An 18,491-nucleotide genomic window follows, 5' to 3' on the forward strand; every position below is an offset into this window, starting at 1 on the left:
TATGATACTAAATTATCTATGACTATGAGTATGACACCGCTTCAAGAGGTCAGAGCAGAATGAGCTATCGAGCTAATTTTTCACGCTATTTGTACATATTTTCGTGCATGCGCAGACGTCATTGATCAACAAAAGGAAAGGGTTCATATAAACTAAACCTGCGCAGTTTTCCGAACGTTTAGTGTACTCCTGATACTGCAATAATTTCGAATGAATATCTATAAAAATCTATAAAAGTATATTCCAGACAATTTTAATAATAAAAAAAGAGGATTCCCCGATGTTACGGTTTCTAGAGGTAAGAGCAGAATGAACACTGGAACCAATTTTTCACGCAATTTATACATATTTTAGCGCATGCGCAGACGTCATTGATAAACAACAGGAAAGTATTCATATAAACTGAATCTGCGTAGTTTTTCGAACGTTGAGTCTACTTCTGATACTGCAATACTAAGAGGAAAATAAAATAAAAGAAAATACTCAAAAATTTTATTGATTAAAATACTATGATCCAACTATCTTACTGCTTCTACAGGTCAGAGCAGAATGAACACTGGAACCAATTTTTAACGATATTTATATATATTTTCGAGCATGCGCAGATGTAATTTATAAGCAACAGGAATGTATCTACATAAGTCTAACCTGCGCAACCTTCCGAATGTTTAGTCTGCTTCTGATACTGCAATAATTCGAGTGCATAACTATAAAAGTATATTTCAGACAATTTTAATAAATTTTAATAACATTTTTATGAAGGTTTTTAGCGTATGCATTTATCTTAAAACGCTGCAGCTGTTTCAAAAAATTTACTTTTAAGTATTCCAGCGCATTTATTTATTAAAATGCTGCAGCTGTTGTAGGAAATTGTATTATTTTTAGCTCATGCATTTATCAATATTTCATAATATAAGATGATTTCTACTTAAATACTTCAACTCACAAAAAAACAGTCATATAATGTTTAATCTATAAACTGAAAAATCGGTACAAGCCCAGATCTCAACGTTTTTTTAATTGCACAAAAATAATAATTTGCTGTATATTAGTCGGCTCTGATTGTATAAACTTTCAAGCGAACATCTATATTAAAATAATGCAAAACAATTATAGTTTAAAAATCTAGATACATTTTTGAGAATTAAAGATATATTTGTCCCCTTAATAAGTTTCAAAATATAATTTTACAATATTTTGAAAGTGTCCAATTAGCTGTAATTAAAAATTCAAATACTACAAAATGTATTTATGAAATATACACTATATATATATATATATATATATATATATATATATATATATATATATATGTGTGTGTGTGTGTATATATACACTCACACACGCACGCACACACGATCGTCATCGATATACAACCGATCGAGCGTCAGCGAGTGAGGCACCTGCTGTTAGTTAGTAAATCTTTAACACACTTACGGATAAAGAGAAAGACTGTTTTCGGTACTTGCAAAAAAAGTTTCCCGTAATAAGTGATGCTAAGTTGAAAGAGGGTTTTTTTGATGGTCCACAAATTCGCCGACTTTTTGAAGATGCCAATTTTATTACAAGCATGGACAACACTGAAGAAACAGCCTTGGCGGTTATAGGCTGGTATTAGGCACATTAAAATAAACTAAAATCATGTATAATACACTCACAAGAAAACTTTCTAACATTTACCAACGTCTATAAATGCGATTTTTCACGGGTTTTCACGGGTTTTCACGGTTTTTCACGGGTTTTCGCTATTTACCCAAAATTCTGGGGGCGTACGGGAAAAACAGACACCGAATTCGGATTCAGCGCGTCAAAATACACTGAAATCAGGTATAATACACTCATAAGACATCTTTCTAACATTTACCAACGTCTATAAATGCGATTTTCAGCGATTTTTCACGGTTTTTCGCTATTTACTCAAAATTTTTGGGTTGTACGGGCAAAACGGACACCGAATTCGGACTCAGCGCGTCAAAATACATAGGGATATATGGATCTAGTCAAAAGTACTCCCCACTTATTTTTCTTTGTGTGCCGGTGTAATTTTTAGTAAGTTCTTTTTAGTTATTTTTTCCAGCGTCTATTAAATTAAATCTTAAAATTTCAAATTATATTCTAAAACGCGCGTAAAGCGTGCTTGGATGCCATCTTGAGGTTTCGAAAACTAACCTCAAATTTCAGAATGATTTTCTTTATCATCCACTGGTCTTTCGGGATGTTATAGCACTTCTTTATTCGTATAAATAAAAATACTGATTTTAGGTCTTTTTAGAGTTTGCAACAGCTTATTATATAGCACAGTGTGATAAAGAGCTTTTTCGGTAACAGATAAGTGTGACATTAGTGTGGGTTTAGGTCACGCAGTGCTATAATAGTATATTACGATACATATGACTTAAACGGCCCATTATTACACGGCGTGTAGATAGCATAGATTTACACGCCGTGTAATAATGGGTCGATTTAAGTCTCAAGTATCGTATACTATTTTATAGCATCTGCCTGCCCTAAGTCCGCTATGTCACAACTATCCGTGACATAAACAGTCCTGTACTGATAAAGCACGGCGCGATAAAGGACTGTTTAGGTCACGGATAGGCGTGACTTAAACGCGGACTTGGATTGGTTTTTACACTCCTTTGCTTTGTGCCCATCTTTTCCACAATTAAAGCAAAGCTTACTTCTGTCTTCAGTTACTGTGCAGCTTTTACCGATATGGCCAAAACCTAGACATTTATAACACCTAAGTAACTCGTTTTTGCGGTTAGCCACCCGGATCCTACAGTTGACCCATCCTATTCTGATCTTCTGTAGCTTCGTGATCTTAGCCGCTATCTGAGCTGGTACCCGTATCACTGCAAACTGCGTGTCACCATACGTCTTTCGCAGAGATCTTATCGTAGAGACTTCTATGATATTCTCTTCGCCAATTTCCTTCTGTAGTGCTTCTAGTACCTCCTCTTTTGAGGTAAGCATGTCTAGATCTATAGAGGTTTTGACTGCTCTTGTGTGTTTAAGCTCTACATACTCAGCCTCTTCGTCATCCTCTGTTGCATCCGAACATATTTGGCAGTTCGGATCGTCTTCTAGTTTAAACCGATGCAAGTACGCCCGGAATCATCCGTGCCCAGTCAAAAACTGCGTGAGGTAGTAGTTAACTTTTTCATGTCTTCTTCCAATCCAGTATTCTATCCTTGATATAAGGCGATGAGTCCAACGACCTTTGCTACTAGCGTCCGATCTTGTTTGCTATTCAGCCATCGTCTTCCTTCTTGCGGCATCCCAGATCTCCTACTGGCTTTTATCACTCGATCGTCTCCTAGATTCGAATACGTCCTTTCTTTCCAACTCTAAGAGGTCAATGGGTGGCATATCTGCTATAATGCAGGCAGCATTGTCCGATACCGTACGGGAAGCGGACGCCACTCTTACAAGGAAAGGTACCCAACCCGAACTCACCGATTTTGATGATTTTCATATATGTTGTAGAACATAAAAAAAATAAGAGACACGTATTTTTTTTTATCGGCTAATTTTCACTTTTAAGGGGTAAAAACCTCCCCTAAAGTTAACCCCCAAAAAGCGTTTTTTTTAAATATCTCGGCTTAAAATTAATATTTTTCAATGAAACAAATTGAAGGTTATTTCTTACAAAAAGAGAAAGTATTTCATGGTGATTTGAAGAGTAAGGGTAGCATCCCCTATTTTTTAGGGGTTGAAAACATATTTTTTGGCATAATTTTATAATAAAAATGTTTAAACCGACTAAAAAAAATTGGAAAAAATGTTTAAACATCCTTAATAACAAAATTTAGTTGACGTCTTTCGGTGTTTTCATAAATATTACCCCTAAGGGGGTAAACCACCCCTAACACAAAATAACTGTAAATATGTAATTCAATACATAATATTTCGTAGAAAGTTTGTATATAGAGGTTTTCGAGGTCGCTGATTACAAATCTGTTACCAGATTTTGAAAATTCAAAATGGCGGATCCAATATGGTGGACGGAAATATCGAAAAAAAATTTTAACTTTCAAAAAAACTTGTTTACAAATGTGTGATCTTTGTAGCCTGTACATGTGAACTAAAGAGCCTTAAACCCTAAACCCCTAAAGAACAAATAGGCTAAATGGTTGTGCATTTTAACCAAACGACTCCAAACCCCTAACCTCCAGACAAGCCGAAGGCCTATGCTTTACCGTAGACACGAGTATAGACATATTACCGATATTTTATTCTATCATTTTGTATGTAACAAATAACGTCTCGTTTTATGTTTCAATCAAAGATTATTTATTTTTCTGCTTTTATAAATTAGCATAATTTCAAAAGTAATTTCATAAATTATAAAGTATTTCATAAATTGCATAATTATATAATTTTATAAATTCAAAAAGTCCACACTTTTTTGCAAATGAAAAAACATAGGTTAATAAAATTAGTTTATCAAACTCTTTTGCGTTTTGTAATAAAATTTAATGTTGTCAAACTTGGGAGTTTTTCATTGTTACAATTATTTCGTAAGCCAAACGTTTTTTAGATGAATTCTCGAAGTAATGATTATTGTATCTATAGTAAAATATTTACAGTCTGGAATTCCATAATAATACTATTTGATATGATTTAATGAATTTATCAAAAAATCTAAATTTAATAATAAATATTATTATAATTATTATTATTATTTTTCATTATCATTGCTATTATCAGTATTACTGTTATTATTGCTATTGCAATTATGCTTATTCTTCTTCTTCTTATTATTATTATTATATTACTATGATAATTTTTGTTATTGGCAAAAATACATAAAAGAATATTAATACTCGAACTTCATTTGCAAATAAAGAACACGTTGTTATTGAAAGGGAATTTTATATGCATTCATTAGTTTAATGAATGTTATCGTACATTCAATGATAATTCCACAGATAAATGTCTTTCACTCATAAAAGTTGTTGACAATATGTGCGAATCAGTATGTTCTTTTCTTAGATTGTTTTCATCGAGTGTTTACCTCAGCTGCCTGTGTTATTTTTTAGGCAGTGAGTGAGTTTTGTGGGTATTCTAGATCGATGCCGGAAAGTACGAATAGTACGTCTTTTTGTTTGTCAGTGGTATCATACAGTTGTAGAAAATTTTCTTTAGTGATTTTATATAGATTTACATTATTCAATTTCAAAGTGAATAAAAGTTGAATAAAACCAAAAATAGAGTTTTCCGAACATCACAAAGTGGAACGAGAATTCTTCTCCAATGCATAAATTAATGATTTGATTCAATTTACATTCACTCGTTTTATTCTGGTAGAAATGTGGCAGTCGTGCCTTACATGCAAAAACACAGCTTGTATAAATTTTACCGCTTGTTTTCATTTTAGATTGAAAAATGAAAATTAATCCGTTAAACGTTCTAAACTTATTATTAGCATACTTTCAAGCGTTAAACATACCAGATAGTGTCACGAATTATCACGAAACAGAGTTGGCCGAAAAAATAAAAGAAATTTTAATAGATGCAACACATGATTTCAACGATGTAGAAATGATTACTGATGACTCTTTGGATTTTCAAGAAGAGTATAAAGACCATAATGCGGAAATAATTGAAGATGAAGTGCAACATCATTTTCCTGATCCGGATATAGCACCAACAAATCAATGTACAGCAGATAATGAAGAACTGGATTTTGAATACAAAAAAAGAGCTGTAGAATTTTGGAGAAGTAGCAAAACGAAGAAAAATTTAAGTCTCAAAACAGTGCAAAACAGATTCAAAAAAGTATCATCTATTAGTCAGCTACGTCGTTGGGCTCATTCAATTAATAAAGGTGGCACGTATAGAGAAAAAGTAGCACAAATTTGTCAGTATACCCTGGATAATTTTCAAGCAGCTCTCGACAGTGGTTCAATTATCCATGATGAAGATATAATTCGATGGGCCTTACAAGCTAAAAAAGAAATTGGTTTTGATGATATTAGATTCAAAGCTTCTAAACATTGGTTACTCAAATTTAAGCAAGCACACCGAATAGTTTCTAGGAAAATAAATAAGTTCATAACAAGAAAAACACTAGAAAGTAGTGTAGAACTTACGGCTAAAGCTGAAGCATTTATCGATGACGTTAAATCGTGTATACCAAGGATTGGACTCGAAAATTTGTATAATACAGATCAGAGCGGATTTCAGCTAGAAATGCATTCTGGAAGAACATTAGCAGTAGAAGGAGAAAAGCAAGTGCAATGTCTGGTACAGTCAATTTCAGCAACAACGCATAGTTATACTATACAGCCACTAATATCAGCTACTGGACAACTGTTGTCACCGCTATTTCTTGTTTTAAAGGAACCAAGTGGCAAATTTGGCCCTATTGTAGAACAAAACATATTACGACCAGAAAACGTGTACGTGGAAGCATCCAAATCTGGAAAATTAACAACAAGTAAGGGAACTAATAACAATTTTTACATTGTAATATCGTTGATCAGTTAATTAGTAAGTCGTTTAATTGCAGATCACTTCAAAATCTGGTTGGAAAAAATATTTTATCTCTATGTAGGCCATCACTCAATACTATTACTTGATTCTTGGAGTGGTCATTGTGACAAAGTTATAGAAGAAACAATGCCACAAAATAAAATTATTAACATAAAAAAATTCCAACTGGAACCACAGGAAAAATACAACCACTTGATGTCTATGGATTCCGTATTTGGAAAAACTTTGTCCGAACATTTTCTGATAATGTAATGTTAATGGATCATGATATGAATTTACATGTGAGAAATAATATAATTAAACTTAAATCATTGGTTCACAACCAACTGTCTTCACCGAGATATATAGATTCGTTTAAATATTCCTGGTATAAAAGCGGTTACGTCAATGAAAAACCAGATAAATTTGATAATCCTATAGATTTCAGTTTTGGAAAGTCTTGTGCAACACATTGTGAAATAGAAGGGTGCACAAACATTGCAATTGTACGATGTGGTTGGTGCAAAAAAGCATTGTGCTTTAAACACTTTTATGAGGACTACCATTATTGTAAAAACATCGTAAAATAATATATTTTATGCTCAATACAAAAAATGCACTATGGCAAAAGATAAAAGATTGTAGATTATTATTATACTCTAATATTATAAACAAAAATACATTATAAGTTGAATTTACAATAAAGGAATTTCAATAACATTCTGATAACAATTTCTACGGAAATTATAAAACTGCTTCACACACAGAATTTTCTTGTTTACAAATTTAGGAATTTGAGGTGGTTTGGTTAAAAAGCACAACCATTTAGCCTATTTGTTCTTTAGGGGTTTAGGGTTTAAGGCTCTTTAGTTCACATGTACAGGCTACAAAGATAACACATTTATAACAAGTTTTTATGAAAGTTAAAATTTTTTTTCGACATTTTCGTCCACCACATTGGTTCCGCCATTTTGAATTTTCAAAATCTGATATCAGATTTGCAAAGAGCGACCTCGAAAACCTCTATATACAAACTTTCTACGAAATATTATGTATTGAATTACATATTTACAGTTATTTTGTGTTAGGGGTGGTTTACCCCCTTAGGGGTAATATTTATGAAAACACCGAAAGACGTCAACTAAATTTTGTTATTAAGGATGTTTAAACATTTTTTCCAATTTTTTTTAGTCGGTTTAAACATTTTTATTATAAAATTATGCCAAAAAATATATGTTTTCAACCCCTAAAAAATAGGGGATGCTACTCTTACTCTTCAAATCACCATGAAATACTTGCTCTTTTTGTAAGAAATAACCTCCAATTTGTTTCATTGAAAAATATTAATTTTAAGCCGAGATATTTAAAAAAAACGCTTTTTGGGGGTTAACTTTAGGGGAGGTTTTTACCCCTTAAAAGTGAAAATTAGCCGATAAAAAAAAATACGTGTCTCTTATTTTTTTATGTTCTACAACATATATGAAAATCATCAAAATCGGTGAGTTCGGGTTGGGTACCTTTCCTTGTTAAGTGCACTTCGCTTATACACAGTAGTCAACTTTCGTGCATACGATTTCACTCGCATCGCATCTGCCCATATTGGGGCTCCGTATAGCATAATCGATGTGGTTACACTGTCTAAGAGTAACCTTCGCTTCTGAGATCGCATTCCTACATCTAACATCAATCGTGATAGAGCAGCCCCAACTCTTGCTGCTTTATTGCTCGCTCTCTCAAAATGCTGTTTAAAACTAAGTCTTGCATCGATGGTGAGCCCAAGTATTTATTTACACGTACACAATTACAAGTACATATTTACACCGAAATTAAAATAATTTTATTCAGTGTCTGAATAGTCTGTGTTGTCATCATCTGCTGACTCTGTATAATATAATAACAGATTTTTCATCTCCTGACTCATTGAGCTTTTTTCTTGTTTTCTTCGATGTCTATTAGCGAAAGATAAGGATCGGAATTTACAAATAAGCGACAAAACATATCCGTGTTTGTTGCAACCCTGAAATAATAGTAATGGATATAAAATTATCTGATTTGAACAAATTTGCAAAATTTTTTTTTATTTGAAATCTTTAGAAAGGTAATTTAATAAAATGAGCTCTCTTTTATATAAAAATTATCTTAAAAAATTCTTTTTTTTTCGAGCAATAAAACTAATATATTGCATAAGTTGCACAAACAAGTTATCGGAAATATATAAAAAAAATGAATCTCTTAACGCACCGAGAAACTTTTCTTGAGAATCTATCTCTGAATCTTTTAATCATTTTATGATTACTTTTTTGGGCTTCTTCACTAAGCATCCCAATAGGTAAAATTAATTATTTCATAATGACGTGGCCATGTATTAAGATGACATGCATTGATGTAGGCATTTTATACCAGTTGTAGAGCTCTACGTATTTGAATGCCGTCTCTTTGCAATAAGCACCAAATGCTGCATTATTTACTAAGCAATTTGATGAAATAACTGCCAAAATAACTTTAAATCTGTATAACAAGTGTTCATTGAATCCTACAAATCATTATTTATTTTATTATAATTAATCAGTGATTATAATTAAATTTTGGTAGAAATAAAATTATAAAAATTGTACCAGTTGTTCGAGCCACAACGTCAATATTATTAAAAAATTTTCTAGCAGTATTACCATTATTGTTATTACCAGATCCCTGTGTTGGCGCATCTACCAATATACTTAATTCACTTTTAAGTTGATCTTGAATCTCTTTTTTCTTTTGATTTGTTACTGCTTCAAAAACTTTTGGAACCTTATGGAAATATAATAAAAAAGAACAAAGAGAAAAAAATGAAATACTACATCTAAACACTTAACGATTGATTTATCTATCTATCTAACTATCTATCTTTATTACTTACTCTCCATACCGGAACTTCCAATGCCAGACGATAAGAAATATGAAGGACTAGTTCCATGAACCGAATGTTTACATGTAAGATTGAAAATCCATATTTAAGAGAGTCTGATTTTATATTTCTTTCAATCATATTATCAATATCGTTGAATTCTCCTATAGTGACATCACATACAAAACATCTTTGACTCGATGAATCGTTAAGAGCATTGCAAACCTAAAAGTTAAATAATTTTATGAAGGAACAACAAAATGAAGTGTCTATAGTGAGGTCTTTTGACTTTTCCTTTATAAAAAAAGCCTGCAGAAAATCGTAGACAATCTTTACAGGAATAATTCATTATAAGCTGTCATTATAGAAGTCATTATAAGCTGTCTTAATGAGAATAGTGAGGTATTGACAGAGACAGTACTAAAGGAAAAACTAGAGGACAAATGTGATGTCATGAAAAATGAACTCAACAACCCGAAAATTAAGATAGTAGGTATAGATAATCACGCAAATATGGACATCAAGGATATTGAAAAGGACATAAACGAAAGGAACTTCAGTTATTTTGAAAAGGGAGGACAAGTCCTACACATGTATAAGAATAATTATAATAGCTTGAGTACGGTCATAATGGAAGTCCCAGCTGACATCTACAAGCATATAAGAGAAAATAATAACAAAGTTTTTGTTGGATATCAGCAATGCAAAGCCTATGATTTGGTTAACGTTTGCCCGTATTTCAAGTGCGGTAGATTTGGACACAGTGCCAGGAAATGCCAAAATGAGTTTCTGTGTTTGAAATGTTCCGGGAAGCATAATTCGTGTAATTGTGATAAAGATTATGCTAAGTGCATTAACTGTCATTATAGTAACACAAAATACAAGTCAAAGTTAGACACAAAACATCATACTTATGACTCTAACTTGTGCAGCATCTTGAAAAAGAAAATTGACAGATATATTGACTCTATTGATTACCCGATAAAACCTACTCTACCTGAAACTGAATCGATCTATCACAGCATAGAATTGGCAAACAGGCGTAAAGTATCCACAGAGGCTAATAATGTCGTAGATAGTGAACAACAGGAAAATGACACTCCACGCAACAAAACAAAGCCAGAAACTGAACACAACAGAAGACCAATCACAAGACGTGATCCACAAATTCCACTGAACCATCTAAAACCGCAATCCTCTGCATTGTCACCAGCCAACAAGAGTGATAAAAACAAGATCAAGAAATAGGTAAAAATGGATATTTTTGATTATTTGGATAGGTTTCAAAATGAATCGATGCAAAAAGAACGGACATGTGGTAATATTGAAAATTTTAACAAAGCTATAAACAATAAGAAGGACTTTATCATGCATGTAAACATTCGTAGTATGAATGCAAATTTTGATAAGCTGAAAATTTTAATAGAAAGTTTAGCTATCAAACCAGCGATTGTGATATGTTCAGAAGCTTTTGATCAAGTTAATTATAATTTCTATCAACTGAATGGTTCAGATTATGAATATAAAACTTATTATAACGAAAGTAGGATAAACAGGAATGATGGAGTCTTTGTTTTTATCAATAGCAATCTAGTCCAAAATACCAAAGTCATTGAAGCAGGGAGAATTAAAATAATAAATACTAGAATAACCTTAAATGATAAAAGCGGTCTTGAAATATCAGCCATGTATAGGTCACATGGGATACCGAAAACAGAATTTATACTAGATCTTAATAAGTACTTAATTTATAAAAAAAATGTAAAGAATCACTTAGTCATAGGTGATTTTAATATTGACCTGCTAGACTGTAATCATTATAGCCAAGATTTTCTATGTAACTTCCTTGATAAGGGATTTATTCAGGGTTTTGTTGGTATTACAAAGCCAGCTATCGGTAGAGCTAAAGGATCATGTATCGACAACATTTTCATTAAATCTCACAATATTAACACAGCCACATACAAGCTTAAGCATGATCTAACGGATCATTACCCGATTATCATAGCTGTAAATAAGCTAAAGACAGTAACTAAAGAACCGTATGTTTTCTTAAACTACAAAAAAATAATAAATAACGCTAATTCAAGAAACTGGGATGAAATTAGTTCGATACCTGATCCAAACTTGGCTGTAGAAAAATTGTTAAATGAAATCAAGCAATGCGTAGAATTGTCAAAAACAACAAAAAAGGCTAATAGACAAAATGGTAGAAAAAACTGGATTACCGACGCAATAATAAGATCATGTGAAACCAAAGAATTTTTGTATAATTTGTGGCAACTAGATGTGCAGAATAAACAGCTTAAAATACAGTATAAAACCTACTCTAAAATCTTGGATAAGGTAATTACCGATGCCAAAATGAAATATGAATTGAATCTAGTGCAGAATAATTACAACAACCCAAAAAAACTATGGGAAATAATAAATACAAAAATCGGTAAAGTTAAAAAATCTAATGATGCCATAAATTATATAAAGGTTAATGATAGGAAAATTACAGACAAAGTCGAAATAGCTCAAAACATGAATACTTTCTTCTGCGAAATTGGGAGAAAATTAAGTGCAAATATCGTGAAACCTGTCAACGCAGAACTTAGGCTACCTGACATGAATCCTATGTCGATTTTCTTAAAGCCAACCAGTATGGCTGAAATAATAAGTATAATCAATACGCTAAAACTGAAAAATGGGGGATTTGATAAGATAAATGCCAAGACTTTAAAATTACTATGTAATCATATAGCAGGTCCTCTGACCCATATTTTCAATAAGTGTATTGAAAAAGCGGTATGGCCTGATGCTCTAAAGAGTGCTGAAGTAGTGCTGATTTATAAATCAGGCGAAAAACATAAGATCACGAATTATCGACCTATCTCTCTTATATCTAATGTTGCAAAAATTCTTGAGCGAATTATGTATAATAGAATAAATGATTTTGTAGAAAAAAGTAATATAATTTCTAAGCAACAATTTGGTTTTATGAGAGGGATTGGTACGAAGGATGCTCTGAACTACCTAACCAATGTATTATATAATAATATCGATAAGAGTAAGCCTACGATAATAACCTTTCTTGACCTGGCGAAGGCTTTTGATACTGTTGACCACAGTATACTACTGGCCAAATTATATCGTATTGGAATCAGGGGTCAAGCGTTGGATCTCCTTTCCAGCTATCTAAATGATAGATATCAAGTAGTCAAAATAGACGGTAATGAAAGTGATAGAACTTTAGTTAACACAGGAGTCCCGCAAGGAACGATATTAGGACCGCTACTATTTATTCTGTATATTAATGATGTCTTAAAGGAGATTCCCCCCGAGTCCATAATTTCTTATGCAGATGATACTGCTATTATAGCTACAGGTAAAGACTGGATAGAAGCTCAAGTAAATATGAACAATTTCTTAAGTGTAATTGCCCAGTGGCTGGCAGTAAACAAGTTGTCCTTAAATGTAGGAAAAACAGTGTGCATGACTTTTGGAAGTAATATTGGAAGCGTACCAGCTCAGATAAATGTTAAAATTCTTGATAAAAGTATAACTAGGGTGGAGAACTTTAAATATTTAGGAGTTGTCTTTGATAGTAATCTAAAGTGGGATAACCACATGCAATATATAGTTGGAAAAACTAAATACCTAGTCTATATTTTTTATAAAATCTCTAAATCAATGCCCATAGAGACTCTCAGAATGATTTACTACGCATTTTTTCATAGTATTATAACTTATGGCATCATTGCTTGGGGCGGTGCATATAGGAATAGCCGAGACCAAGTTCAAAAATTACAAAACAAAATTTTAAAAATCATCAATAAAAATAACTTTTTGTTACAAGACAATCCATTAAATATAGGTCAACTGTTTGCTTTCGAAGCTCTTAAACTACACTACTATGATCTCAAGGAAAAATTCTTAGCATCAGAGAGTGTTACTAGGAATAGAAGTATTATTATACCAAAAACAAATAAGAGAATCAGCAATAAGAACAGCTATATGAAAGCAATTAATGTATATAATGAGCTTCCTAATCGACTAAAAGTATTAAATATAAATAAATACCCTCAAAAGAAAATCATAAAAGACTGGATACGATACAACTGTTAGAAAAATAATAAAAGAAAAAAATTGTTTCTGTATGCAATACACAAATTTGTTATTAGAAGCTATGCCAAATGTATATATCTTAGTTTTAAGTTTTAATTTTAAGTTTTGTTTGTATCTTTCTTTTCCTTTGTAACCAGACTGCGAACAGGTAATTTTATTTACCTCTGCAGGTTTCCAGGTATGAAATACATACCTTGTAAATTTCTTCTGGTAATAATAAATTGCGATACCCCGCACACGATCCGCGGCCTAAATTAAAATCAACTGAATATAATATAATTCATAAATTCTAGTCACTCGACTATTTTTCAGAAACACAAGAATGCTTCGCTGCCCCGCTTATTAATAAAAAGATTTCTTTTGATTATGGCGGTAAGATCTTGTATACGATCTTATGTAAGAAATTAGGAAAGGTATTACGTAATGTATTATGTCTTGTATACTATCTTGCGTAAGATCTTGAATGAATATTTGATGAAAATAATTTTTTTTTATCATGAACATAAGATCTTATCTTCGTTTTTGGTCGCAAACCTCTGATAAGATCTTATGTACGATCTTACACAAGATCTTTGACAAAAAACTTTTAATAGGGCTCTGTATAAAAAAATAACATTCTGCGCGCGTGAGAAAATTGATTTTACATGCATGTGAAATCAACTTTTTTCCATTTGCATAGAAATATACGTCATATTTAATAGTAATAATAATAATAATAATAATTATTATTATTATTATTATTGTTATTATCATAATAATAATATGGAATTAAATTAATACCTCTTTATAGGTAGGATATAAGTCATGGCCGTATTTAAGTGCTATTTTCCTCGATATCTTGTAGGTGTATATACTCAGGTTACCATTTATAATTAATTTCACAGCATTTTGAAGAGACATACGTGAACGCTCAGCAGGCTTCTTCATTAGTTCTAAAATTTCAGATGCAGTATCCGGATCAACAATTTTGTCCATCAACTTTACCCCACTGTGATTTCCATTAGCTCTTAATTTTTTTGTTGATGTCTCGTAACATTGAGTATCGGTTATAGCTGAACTCAAAGAATATTGTCGTCTTCTCTGAGTAACTGTACCCTACTGAAAATCATCACGTGATAATCATATAATAATTCCATGATAATCATATGATTATCATACAATGTTTTTGTGATTATCACATGTTAATTATAAGATAATTATAGGTTTATTTTGTGATTATTATATGATAAATCATGTGAGATTTTCGACATTTTTCTCACAGGATATTCATGTGATTATTTTGTAATAATCATGTGATAATCGCATGATAAAAACGTGATAATCATGCGATAATCATGCAATAAAACTTCCATAATATATATCATCGTAAAACTAATTAAAACATGATTTCTATAACTATATTTTTAATTTTTTTAATATTATTGATTATATTTGTGATATCTACGTTTTTTTTGTAATTATTCAGTAATAAAATGCTTCATAAATAATGAGTTATATTTATTACTAAAAATATAATATTTTTTGACATACAATTTTATATACAAAATATATACATTTATAATAATTTATGAATAAGAAATGAGCGCAACTATGAAAATTCTACGTGCCAGTGCAAACTAATAATGAATTTTATTTGACACGGGAATAATAAACTGTATTTTATCATTATTGATATAAACTGAAGGTTTTAATATTTGCGATAATTCAATGATTTCATCTTTTTTTTTGATATTCGTACAATTTTTTTTTAAATTATTACAGTACTTATTACTTCGAGTAGCAATAAAATAACACTTTACTAATTCTATACTATTTTCCACATCTAATAAAAATCCATAATTTCTATGAATCTATTATTTGTAACTTCTGCATAATGATTACAAGATCGTTTCCTAATTTTTTTTCAGAAGATGTGTACAAACAGCCATCCTTAACTATTTTATGATAAATAACTGTTTTATCCGAAAGATGAAAATTTTCTAAAGTATTTGAATCTAGAGTATCTGGATTTCCAAAATAAGTTGTTGAATTAAAATTAAAAGCTTTCTTTACAGCTGGAGAAACTAAGTTTTCGCAAAAGTGTTTGATCATAAAATTACAAGGGTACACTTCTGCTTCTAAAAGTTGAATAGTCCTTATAATATTTATGTAACGAAGAATTTGTAAAATTACTCCTTTTGAAGAGTGTACAGCCTTGAGCAATTTACCATTAGCTGACTCAAAAGCAAATGTGGAATGAGCCCATAATGGTCCCCAATTCTCGATACTTTTGGCTAAATGTAGAAGCTGGTGAGTATTGTAAGTCATTGCTTTCACATTATACAAATTTTCAGCTTCTGATACAAATTTATTCAACAAATGATTCATTTTATTTAACTGCTCGTACGTGATATTATCTTGTAAACCAATATACAAAGCTTCAACTATACATGACCAATGCGATAAATATTGTGTATTTTTTAGAAAAATACTCAAGACGGGGATACTATAATATAAAATCCAGTTTTCCCATTCACGATTATTCCAATACTTGCGCTCTGTTAAAGGTCTTTGTTGAGAATAAGCGAGCAGAATTCGAGCGACTGCAGAGAGCACGATGGTACTGTTCTTCCCTCTCTCCCCGTCGAACTACGGCCAGCGTCAACGTCGCGGCTGCGGCGGCGGCGCTCACTTCTCTGTGTGCTCTCATGCGAGAAAGACGCGTTCGCGATACGATTGCATCTAGATAGTTCCTTTGTTTGTTAGTTCGATTTATAGTTCATTACTTGTGTTAAGTAAGCTCGAGGGTAAGCTCGAATTAATAAAGTGTTTTATATGAAAATGGGTGTTATTTATTTAAGTTACACCAGGCCTAGTATAGGTCCAACAGTCTTGCTAATCGTGTTATTTGTCGAGAAACTTTAAATACTAGCCTTAAATCATCAATTGATTTGATTTCAATATCCGATAAGGTAGATATCAAATATTCTTTATACTGTGAACCTACTCCAGCCAAGTAGCAGTGCATATAATCAGGACAGAAGCCGTGAATAATATTAAAATTATAAAGTGTTAGCAATGGAGAAGCAAATTTTATTCCTTTAATTACTCTTGATTTTTCTAATGCCTCTTGAGCATATGCAATAGTGTCTTCTGCTGTTCGTTCTTTTGCTGGTATATCTAAATAACGGTATCTCATGCTACGTTCTTCATGACAACCTTGTTGTTCACACCAATCACAACCAAAAAATCCATTAAAATATGTCGTACCATTCATACTTGGTCGAGCCATTGTATCAACACATGCTAATAAAGGAAATAGTTTAATACAATATTCCTTTCCTTTTATTGTGCATGGGAAACCGTTGATTGAAAGTTTATTAAACATATTTACAAATTGCTCTAATAAAACACTCATTTCAGGCTTACTTTTGCCAAACCATAGGCCTAGGACGATCAGTGAATTTAATCTACTTTGGACAGGTATTTCATTTGGCATAAAATAAACTGGCCAAATAGAATAATTTGAACTTTCAATAACTGGAGCTCCATCCGTATTAAATACCCCAGTCACAAACAAATCATTACACCGGCACACAAAATAAAAAAAGATGTCTGTACAAAAAATCAGACCCATGTATCCTTATGTTTTTCGAGTCGCTGAATTCGAATCCGGTGTCAGTTTGGCCCCATCACGTCAGGGTCAAGGTCAGTTGGAAGTCAAGTTAAGAAGAAACGGTTCAAAAAAATTAAAATGCCATATATGTATGTTTTTTAGGTCGCTAAATCCGAATCCGGGGTCAGTTTGACCCGATCACGTCAGGGTCAAGGTCAGTTCGAGGCCAAATTGAGAATAAACGGTTAAAAAATGAAAATACCATATATTTATGTTTTTTTGGTCGCTGAATCCGAATCCGGGGTCAGTCTGGCCCAACACGTTAGGGTCAAGGCTAGTTCAAGGTCAAACTGAGAAGAAACAGTTTAAACCGATAAAAATGTTATATAAAACTTTCCAAAAATGGAAAAAGATACCAAAAATTGTAAAAGGTCTTATTCAAGAGATTTGATCACTTAATATCTTCCTTGTGTACAGAGCAAAGTTGCTTTCGTTTTATTTTTTTTTTCCCACTAGTTTAGTAACTGTCGATGTCTTTCTTTACTCCTTTTTTCTCTTGTAACGAACTCTTTTTTCTTCAAATGACCTATGCAATGGTTTTCTTTTTCTCTTTTTGTTATTTGTTTTAATGTCTCTCTTCAGCGTCCAGCAAAAATCTGCCATCATGTTGATATTCCATCTTCCTTGGTATCGATTCTCCATTACACTTATATCTTGATGAAATCGTTCTCCCTATTCTTCGCTGACGTCTCCTAGATTAAGAGGAAAGTAATCAAGATGGGGATGTAAGAAATGCATTTTATAACGCATCAAGCAACCCAAATTTTTGAAATTCTCCAACATTTGTGCAACTAGTTCCTGATAGTTCTCACTCTTTTTATTTCCTAAAAAGTTCTCACGAACAGTTTTGAAACTTTGCCATGCAGCTTTTTCTGTGTCGTTCATTTTTGTAATAAATGTTTCGTCTTCAAATAGAGTACGAATTTGAGGACCATCAAAAATACCTTCTTTTAATTTAGCATCACTTATTGCGGGAAACTTTTCTCCTAAATACTGGAAACAATCGCCATGATTGACCAACCAACAAAATGGTCGAACTGACCTTGACCCTGACGTGATCGGGTCAAACTGACTCCGGATTCGGATTTAGCGACCAAAAAAACATAAATATATGGCATTTCAATTTTTTTGAACCGTTTCTTCTCAGTTCGACCTTGAACTGACCTTGACCCTGACGTGATAGGGCCAAACTGACACCGGATTCGAATTCAGCGACTCGAAAAACATAAGGATACATGGGTCTGATTTTTTGAACAGACATCTTTTTTTATTTTGTGTGCCGGTGTTATCTTTTAGTTTCAAATTATTTCTAAATTTTCTATAACATTTGCCGTCGTAAATATCACTAATTTTATT

At 32.1% G+C, this 18,491-nt stretch overlaps 1 protein-coding gene across 13 annotated transcripts in view; it reads right to left on the bottom strand.

Moving 5' to 3' along the window:
• LOC100678622 (dentin sialophosphoprotein) overlaps nucleotides 1-18,491 on the bottom strand; it is an 860,138-nt gene that overhangs the window by 314,083 nt on the left and 527,564 nt on the right. For 9 of the 13 annotated variants that reach the window (XM_031933206.2, XM_032601289.1, XM_032601285.1 and 6 more), the window contains one exon: nucleotides 9,380-9,592. The exons of the other annotated variants lie outside the window; for them this stretch is intronic. In XM_031933206.2, the coding sequence (XP_031789066.1) occupies nucleotides 9,380-9,592 (213 nt within the window). The remainder of the gene's footprint in view (nucleotides 1-9,379; nucleotides 9,593-18,491) is intronic. 13 annotated transcript variants of the gene reach the window in all.

The sequence above is a fragment of the Nasonia vitripennis genome, assembly GCF_009193385.2.
Source record: "Nasonia vitripennis strain AsymCx chromosome 1 unlocalized genomic scaffold, Nvit_psr_1.1 chr1_random0004, whole genome shotgun sequence".
Lineage (NCBI taxonomy): Eukaryota > Metazoa > Arthropoda > Insecta > Hymenoptera > Pteromalidae > Nasonia > Nasonia vitripennis.